The sequence below is a fragment of the Cyprinodon tularosa genome, unplaced genomic scaffold, assembly GCF_016077235.1.
Source record: "Cyprinodon tularosa strain WSP-4 unplaced genomic scaffold, ASM1607723v1 ctg336, whole genome shotgun sequence".
In the NCBI taxonomy this organism is placed as follows: Eukaryota; Metazoa; Chordata; class Actinopteri; order Cyprinodontiformes; family Cyprinodontidae; genus Cyprinodon; species Cyprinodon tularosa.
The window spans coordinates 1,339,437-1,349,095 of NW_024039048.1; the positions used below are offsets into that span (position 1 = coordinate 1,339,437).

The 9,659-nt window shown below is 37.7% G+C and overlaps 1 protein-coding gene across 1 annotated transcript; it reads right to left on the reverse strand.

Annotated features, from left to right (window-relative positions):
* Positions 1–5,062: 5,062 nt before the first annotated feature.
* On the reverse strand, positions 5,063–6,812 carry LOC119789332 (tetraspanin-7-like). Its single transcript, XM_038294170.1, has one exon. The coding sequence runs from the start codon at positions 6,478–6,480 to the stop codon at positions 5,392–5,394; it is 1,089 nt and encodes a 362-aa protein (XP_038150098.1). The 5' UTR covers positions 6,481–6,812; the 3' UTR covers positions 5,063–5,391.
* Between the last annotated feature and the right edge of the window lie 2,847 nt (positions 6,813–9,659).

Consider the following 9,659-nt stretch of genomic DNA (forward strand, 5'->3'; position numbering starts at 1 on the left):
TACGCACGGTGAAGGTGCGAAACGCGCTTTTACGTACACATTTCATCAACTTGCGACCCAAATAGCACCGTTTGGAAAGTTGTAAACATAATAATGTTTGTAACAGCTGTCAGATGGAGACGGCTGATAGATTGCTCAGAGACAGATTCAGCCTTAAGCCATGTTTTATGTAGTCATTGTTTATTTTAAACCAGGAAAAAGTTGCAGCAAGTCGAAAGACATGTGCATGGCGTTTTTTTGTGTGTGTGTTTTTTTTTGTTTTTTTTTTTTGTTATTAGCTTGATCTCTAAGGTGTTCTTGGGACGTTGTCAGACTATTTTCTTGCAGTTTTAATGAAATTTATATTTTGTAACGTCATAGCAACAAAATTCATTGTATTTTAATGCATTGTAGGCTACTCAGCCCCTTTTTATAAACTTAAATAAAAAATCAGCATCCCATTCATCCCCTTCAGGTGATAAAAAACGAACATTACACAAACTCCTAATATATACATCCTAAAACATGAATTTAAGATTTTTTTAATTTTATAAAACAAATTTTCATTTACTTTTTTATAGATAATTTTAACACAAACCTATTAAATAAACCACATGATGCAAATTTATCTATATATAGTGTTATAGTCTTGATTTTTGTTATGTTTTCTCTTGTGTATTCTGTTTTACCTTGTTCCATGTTTTCTATTTTTTTGTGGTTTCATTCTTATTTTGTTGTGTTTTCTGGTTATTTTCAGTTCTCAGGTTTTTATTTGTTGCCCTCTGCTGCCCTCTTGAGTTCTTCTTTTTTCCCTTGCTCCTTTCTTGTTTCTGCTCTGCTCACACCTGCTCCCAATCTGCTCGTTAGCTCTCCTTTTGTTTCAGCCTCCCATAAATACTCTCTCTGTGCAGTTGTTCAGTGCTGGTTCCTCTACATACTACCTCCAACTCCGTCTCTATGAGCCTTCCTCCTTGTGATTGTTATCACCCTGATGTCTCCAGGGTTTCTGGTTTGTTTTGACTTGTTTTCTTGTTTTGATTTTTGGGTTTTTGTACTCCTGGTTTCCCGTTAGCTTGGACTTTGTTTTTCATATTTAGATTTTGGATAACCTGCTTCTGCATTCAGTTAACTCATAATTAAATCCACAAGAAATTCACCTCTGCCTCTGCTTAACAAACCATAACCAATCGTGACATATAGTATTTATTTGAAAAACATAATCTTCAGGTTTATGTACGTATTATTTCTTAAACATAAAGTTTAGTTATAATTGCATAAAGAGGTTACCGGATTATTAGGCAATTCAACCAATAATCTTTAAGTATTTTAAAATATATAATTCTCTGAGGACTTAAGTTTGGGTTATTATATTTGACCTATTCTAAATACATAAACCTGATGATTATATATTTTACATAAGTATTCCAAACAAGTAAAAAAACAACAATCCACTGGACTTTTTTCCAAGTCTGAATACGTTTCGCTTCCCATCCAGGAAGCTTTTTCAATTCAAAGAGTCAGAAATAGCGCTGCCTTTGAGGCTTTATAGAGAGGACCAAGAACAAAGCCTTGTTGTGGCTTAGAAAACATCCAAATTGAACCTGACGAACGGGTCCCCCCCAGGAATGGGGTTCGGGTTCTTTGTCAGCCTGTAAAACCCTATAAATAAGCTTTATTAAGCAAATTAGTATATATCGTGTAAGGTTTACTAGATTTGCATTAAAAATATCTTAAGTGAATGGTAATTTGTTTGCAATAAAATTACATTAATCTTAAATATTGGGAGAAATCCTTTTGTGAATGCAGACTGAGCTGAAAGTATTTCGCAAGAAAATGGGGTCAGAATATGTGTTTTAAAGCAGTGCAGTTTACAGGAATTTATATATTAATTCAAGTTTCTCTTAATGACTGTGATAAATACTTTCTGTCTTGGGTGTAGTTTTTCCCTTACATAAAAAACAAACAAAGAAAAACAAACAAGGAAGCCCCTATGGGTTTCCCCTGGCTTCTGATTTATATTCCAGAAGCCAGGGGAAGTCTGTGATGTACAGTTCTGATCGATTAAGCTAAAATTAGCATTTTTATATATATTCAGATACAAGTTCTGTGGTAATTCTGAGGTTACTGTCCTGTTTTAACTGAAAACTGCGCCGAACTTCTATAAAGCAGGGCAAAACCCTACCATTGTAAAACTTCCATTTAGTTAGTTGGTTCTGTTTAAGTTTTATCTCTGAGTTTCATTGGTCTTATTTCCATTTTTTGAGTTTTAGTTATCTTTGATTTTTTTTTTTCTTAGATATTTCCTGTTTGCCCTCTTGTGTCAGCCTCCTTTTCCCTAGCTCCCTTCCTGCCTCTGTTCACACCTGCTCCCAATCTGCTAATTAGTCTGGTCTTTGTTTCTCTCTCCCATATAATCTCCTCCTGTTTATTTACTCTTTGCTGGTTTGTCGTAATTTTTTGCCCCCTTCTTGTGACTATTACTCGTTCTCAGATTTTGTGGATTTATGTTTTGGAATTTTGCTTCTGTTAATCCTTTTTGGATAAGAAATCTGCAAGTAACATCCTTCAGCTTCAGTCTGCATTTCCGCCCTCCTTCCAACAATGACATTAACTACACACTGATGAGTCCAAATGAAGCTTTGAAACCTAACTTTACCAACTGTCAAATTGGGTGGTGGAAGGATCATTGTGTAAAAAAGGGAGTCTGTCTTTAAATCTTAACATTACTCACACTAAGTGCTAGACTATACTGTAAGTGTACCAGGAAAGAGTGGTCAGATATCCTGCCAGAATTATCCCTGAAGAGTTTTATTAGCTATAAAAAAAGGTTATGGTTGAACAACAACTTGCTAGGGACAATTTACACATTGTTTCTGGAAGTCTGTGCATTAACATTCCCTTATCTAGATTATGGAAAATACATTTAGAGCTTTTAAAAGTTGCATGCTGCAACTGTATTTTGCAATTTCAGAAAAAGGTAAGTATGGGAAAAGAAGGAAGTAATCAATAAAGCTCAAAATGAATGGGATATTCATGCTCACGATGATTGATTATGACCTCTCACCGGTGCTGTAGCTGTTGCTGTGATGTCACGTCAAAAAAAAAAAAAAAAAAAATAGGTCAAACATGAGCTGCAACATCACACAGAGAGCCTCCTCTTGGCTTGCTGCAGGAAAATGTAGGCTAATCAATAGAATAATTAGATCATGAAAATGGTTGTCATGGTTCCAGCTTATAGCAGCCGCCCCATGCACACATACATCCAGTAAATATGATTTTAACACAGACTCTCTAAATCTGTTGAATATTTTTTTTTCTAAAATGAATGGGGAACCAGGAAGCTGTGTTTTATTTCTCACAGCTTTGTTTATGTTGTTTCTTTTACTGGCTTTTAATCACTTGAGTCACAGGTGCCAGGCGGAATTGAGCCTTCATTCAGTTGGCTACTATTCAGAATTACTTGGCCAAGGATCCGGATAATGATTGACTTTTTACCTGACAAAGAGATTTACAACTCTGGCACACTTCAAACCAAAGCTCTATAAAATGCAATCAGCATTTTTAAGGGCAAGAATGTGAAAAAATAACAACACATTGAAAACCACAATATGCATAACAACAGTTTATTATATACAAATATTATACATATATGTTTGCTAATAATGTGTTTGCATGCAGTCACTGCTGCATTGCACGGGTGCTTCCTCCATTTATACATTTAATTCATTCAAGGGCAGCAGACCTTGACATTTCCATCCCCTCCATGTCCAATCAATAAACTGTAATGAAGCAAAGATTTTTTCATTTATAGTAGACACATATATTTTACATTCTCAGCCATGCTGCTGATTGGAAGAACAGGTCATACACAATGTTAATAAACACAATATATAGTGTAGGTGCACCATTTTAAGAGGGGGAATGAAGGCTAACCTATTTTTGTGCACAGAATTGCAAAACTTCCTTGTTACAAAAACACACAGCATTCATTAAGGAGAAAAAAACTCTTATTTCAAGATGGTGTTCATGCTTATTGGAGGCCAAACCGGATATTAGGCATGCCGTACATCTGGGATTAAATTATTTTTTCCTCTGTGGGACCATCTGATAAGGCTGTGACATCTGGAAAAGATAAATGCTGCTCAAATCCAGCTAAAGTGAAAGTGACTGCAGGCAGGTTTATATACAACAAGAAATACCAGAGGGTTTCGGGGACGACGTCTTTGTGATGGGAAAATTAAATGAAGCAGATGGGAGCCTAAATATTTGGAAAGGGGGGGTGTCCTGGAGAGAATTGTGACATTTTTCAGCAATGTTATCATCGTAGCTGCTGGTTATAGTCATTGCCTGCTCCTCTGATGCACATTTGTAATGTTGCTCAGAATGGAACCGTTTCGATCCAACTCAATAGAAGATTCCTACACTGTCTGGAAATAGGTTTAGAATTTTTTTCTATTTTCCAAGCCAGGAAAACTATACGGAAAGAAAGCAAGATATTAGATGTGATTTGTATTTCCTGATTTTTTTGTTCTCATATCCTTCCTCTGTGTGTCCTTCCTCTCACTCTTCTTTGTCTTCTTGTGTCTTTACTTCCTTTTCCCTTTCCTCCTTCCTTATGCTCATTAGTTTCTGCCTAATATTTTGTCCTTTTTTTGTTTCTCTTCCTCTCTTTCTTTCTTTTTCATCTACTTCCTTCTCGGGTCCTTTATTAATCAATTGTTCCATTTCTTTCTTCCATCTTTATTCTTCTTTCCAAGCTGTGTTCAGCCTCCCTTTTCCCCTTATGTCCTTTTTTCTTTGTATCTAACGTTCCTTCCTTTCCAAGTTTCTAATTCCTTTTTTCATTCCTTCTGTAATTACTCTCCTTTCATCCATCCATTCTGCCTTTCTTTCCTCCTTAAAACTAAAAGCCTAAACAGTGCTTTCTTTTTTTTCCCCCTAAATAATTTATTTCAAGAAATCTGTGCAGGAACCATGAAAAACTCAATTCAGACTCTCATGTCACAACTGCAAAAGAAGTTATCTCTCTTGTTAAAAATGAAGCAAATGAAAGTTTTTTTGCTCAGCATTTGGTACCCAATACTCAAAAGCTGAAGAAATAGGAAGAAATCAGGAACCAGGTCTGTTTCCAAACATGTAGCATCATAGAATCTGGTAATATTCAACTTAAACGCATTAAATTATTAAGTTCTGAGCTACCCGTAGGACATTCTCATTCTTTGTTTTTCAGTTCAGCTTAAAAAGTACAAGACTTAAAATTAATATCGGTCATGTGAAGGAAGGAAATTTCCATCTTTTAATATGATACATTAGTTTTAAATGATCTGCTTGATGCTTTCTTCCTGTAGAAAGATGGCCTCACTCATTAAGAACCTTTTGGTCATCAGATCAGTAAAATCTTTAGATGGACCATCAGTGCGCCACTACCCGTTCATGCTGTCTAGGTGCTAGTTTGTTGGCCAGCAGACAAGCCAGAGCGATGCCTCCTATCTGTGTGAAGGCTAATCCTAACACAGTTGCAGCAATGTGGAAGACATTGTCGTTGACCAAGCTGAAGACTTTACGAAAGCAGCCATGTGGGTGGATTCCTGCAGCAGCCACTCCGTCGTTGTCATCTGACAGGAGAGGACGATTCTTGCAGCCCTTCCGCCTCACGCAGCAGCTGTCTGGAAGGGACACCGAGGTGCCGTTCTCCATGGGGACAAAGGTCATATGCTGGATGGCCCAGTCCGACGTCAGCCAGTCGCGCCAACCCTCAGCGCCGCAGCACTCCAAGGCCCTCTGAAGACTGTCTAGAGCGTCGGCACGGCCTTCATCTTCCGTGTAGCCTGCCACGGCTCGCTGCAAGCCACTGCGAAATCCTCCAGCAATGTCTTCGCGGTAGAAGAGCCCTGAAAGTCCAGCAGCCAAACCGGCAACTAGAGTGGCAAGTTGAAAGAACCCGTAGGCCCTCAGGACACAGGGCAAGTTTGCAGCCACCCCAAGGCAACCAAGGAAACCCCACGCAGTTACCGCAGCACCAGTAGAGAGAAGGATAAGCGGGGCGTTGGGGTACCGATTGGCTGACAGTGTCATGTAGTCCGCCAAAGAGATCTGTGCCCATACACCTAGGGTGAAGATGGCCAATCCAGCCGCCCAGAAGAGGCAGCTGAAAGCCAGGAGTCCCAGACGAAGGAGGTGCATGACTCCCACTGGGTGACAGCACGGTGGGGCTGCACCCACCAGGGGAGGAGCAGGAGGCGCCAGGGATGCTTCTGAGCAAACAGATAAGGACAGACGCTGAAGCTGCTGGTGAAGCTGTTCCTCTTGTTCTTGGTAGGGAGGCAGCAGATAGCCTGGGATGGCAGAAGGTCGGCGAGGAAGCGGAGGAGGAGTTAGCAGGTTTACACCAAGTGGGGAGGAAAGTCGTCTGACAGCTAACTGCTCCCGCTCCAAGTCCAGAGCTCTTCTGCTGGGACTCGGCCGAGCCGAAAGCGAGTCGTAAGGCAATGCAGAGCTCATGATCCACGCTCAGGTTTTATCTGCTCTCCCCCCCTTTTTTTTTACGCACTCCCCCTTTTTGTCCGTCCTTTATTGAAGCCTTTCCACCTCCTCCTGCTTCTTCTTTACGACGGGTTATTAATTTGCCACCAAGAAAGCCGATGCCAAACGGAGTATAAATCACAGTGATGGAATCCGCATTGAGTCTTTATCTGCATCCACAGCTGCCCTATTTATCCGTTTATATGGAAACCGTTTTTCCACCTGCATGGTTAATGGTCCTTCCAATTCTTCCGCTGATGCTTATAACCCGAAGTCTGTCTGCTCACCGCTGCCCCTCGCTCTCATCAGGTGATTGCAGAGGGAGAATAGACCAATGGACACCCTCCTTCGGTGTGGAGGAGGCTTTCCTTTGAACTTTATTGTTTTCCAATATAGAAACAGGCTGCAGAGAGTTAAAAACAAAATAATTATTTCTTAGGATTATATGCACACCTGTTGAAAGTAAAAAAATAGAAATAATACTTACTTTTTCACTATTTTTATACACCTTATTTAAAGCACTCAGAGACAAGTATTAGGGAAGCCATTAGGAGTTAGAGTGAATGAGCAATTTATTTAAAATATAAACAATCTAGATATTTATATCTATTTATATGATTTATTTCATTATTGTTTTAAGTAAATTGGTCTGTTAAAACATCTTAAATACCAGAAAACATTTAAAGCTTTCGATCTAGCAAATGTTATTTGTCTTTTGCTGTTAAAGTTTTAATTAATATTTAGGGAAAAGTAATGATATGCTTAACATATTAAAATAACTTGTCACTTGATATTTACCAGAAACAAAAATGCAGATTTATAATTTCATACTCAAACACTTTAATTGTAGCAAAACAAATAAACAACATGTCATGTTATTTTAAACAATCCAAGAACTGGAAATAGAAGTTAGATCAGTTTACAATCAAATTATTACAATTATACAACATTTTTGAGAACATCATAAAACCTTACTTTCTCCTCTGTTACTACAGGCTGCAAAATATATGCGAAACAATTGTCTTTAATAAAGGATCGGGATTTATTTTGTAGTTTTTGCAAGCAAAACAATGTGATGAAAAACAGTCCCTTCCCTCCTCAGTCATTTAGAGCAATAAAGGGCTATAAACACTTGACATATTGATGAGAATAAAAGAGCTTTGTTTTTTGTTTAAAGTTAGCTTTTTTAAAGAAACCTTTTGAGAATTTCAGGTTTGACTACTTGATGCCGCTGCTGTTTATGAGGGATTCACGTGAAATATGAAAAACCTCAGTTAAAAATATATATGATGGATTAGAGAGTTACAAAAATCTTAGATGTGAAATATTAAACCAAAATTAAAATGTTTGGCATCCAGTTTAAAAATAGAAACCTTTGAGATTCATTATGGCTAAAACAAAAAACTCAGCTTTTCTAAACAACCGTGAAAAAAAAGAATAAATACATTTAAAAAACATTAACAACTAAGTAAAACTAAGTAACAACGTAGTAAAAATGTCGACTGTCACAGTTTTATGCTTTTTTGGGCTCAAATGTGTTAGCCTAATTCAATTTCCATCCAGACATATAAATGTAATTATGAGAATTAAATTGCCTTTTGTGTCTCTGCTTCTTTCTCCTTGAACCCCAGTCGGCCTCGGCAGATGGCCGCTCACACTGAGCCTGGTGCTGCTGGAGGTTTCTTCCTGTTAAAAGGGAGTTTTCCTCTCCACTGTCGCTACAAGCATGCTAAGTGTGAAGGATTGCCTTCGGCAATGAGTTGATGCAATCAACTTTTTCCTTAGATAGAGAACTTTGAATCAGTTCGACTGTATGATCTGGATGAACTGTCTCAGTAAAGTGCCTTGAGATGATGTGTTGCGGAGCGGCGCTTTATAAATAAACTGAATTAAATTGAAATTGCCCCATTTTGACTGGATAATCCTCAGTTTTGTAAGGAAAAGTGGCTGGATTTGGTATTTTGATTTTTTTTTAGAAGACATGTTGGGGTGGTGGGTGGTTTGGGTCTTTGCTCTATTAAAGATTGATAACATTGACTTTGTTGCTTTATCAGTTTTCAAAGCCTTTAACTGTAAATGTACTACCTTAAAGTCATTTGAGAGCAATATATCTTACAATGTATCTTGACTTCTGTTGAAACTAGATTGCTTTCTTCATTCTTTTTTTTTGTCTTAAAGCTATTTAAAAACAGAAACATGTATTATGATATATTAGGGGTTAATTTTGTCATATACAACTAAGAGAATCTTTATTAAGTCTTAACATTTGTTGCACGTTTGGAAGTTTTGAGTAGGATGGACATTGTTTAAGAGACTAGAAAATTTTGATAAAATATGCTTTATTTTAAAAACACTGTATCTCTTCCAAAGCATTTTTGTAAAAACTAATGGATTGAATCCACTTTTATTTTTATACTGCAAAGTGCTGATGATTAGATAAAATATCACTTCTTAGTCAACATATGGACTCTAATTTAGCCTTTAATTCCATTAATTATATTATTCTACAGTGTCTAAACCTTTGGGATACCCTCCAAACACCTGGTGGTCTAAAAATAGAAAGTCAATCTCAGACCAGTGACCCTTCCCTGCTTTTATTGTCTATTTATTGCAATCTGTCAGCTCGGTGGGCCACAGTCACTCCTTGGTCCCCCATTTAACGGATGGGCCGCTTTTATGGCGGTGATTCCTGATCACATGGCTGTCCCCCAACCGGCCATCCATCCAGTCGGAGCTCATTAAAACCTCTCAGTTAATTAAACTCATTGAGACGCTCCCCTTTATAAGAAGCCCCATAACTCTGACATGATGACTGAGAGGGGAATATGTGGGTAAACTGGAGGAGTGTGCAGGATAAGTTTTCTCAGGCTGCAAAGATAATCAAAATTTAGCTCATAAAAACTGGACATGAGTTTTATTGGATATGTTTACTCTTTCTGGGATCTACAAATATAACTATAAACATTTGGAGGTTTGAGAAGGAAGTAGCACTCTTATCAGAATATGCAGTAAAATCAGATAAAACAGTATAAGGAAAATCATCAACTGATATGAAGCCTGCAGACTTTGTACTTTCCTTTTTAGAAGTGTCATCACCACCTCATCAACAGGGCTGTATACAAACTAAAAACTGTAAGAATTATACATTGATACAAATA

Bases quoted from the DNA above. Each gene is read 5' to 3' on its own strand.
- LOC119789332 (XM_038294170.1), bottom strand. From the start codon at position 6,480: ATGAGCTCTGCATTGCCTTACGACTCGCTTTCGGCTCGGCCGAGTCCC.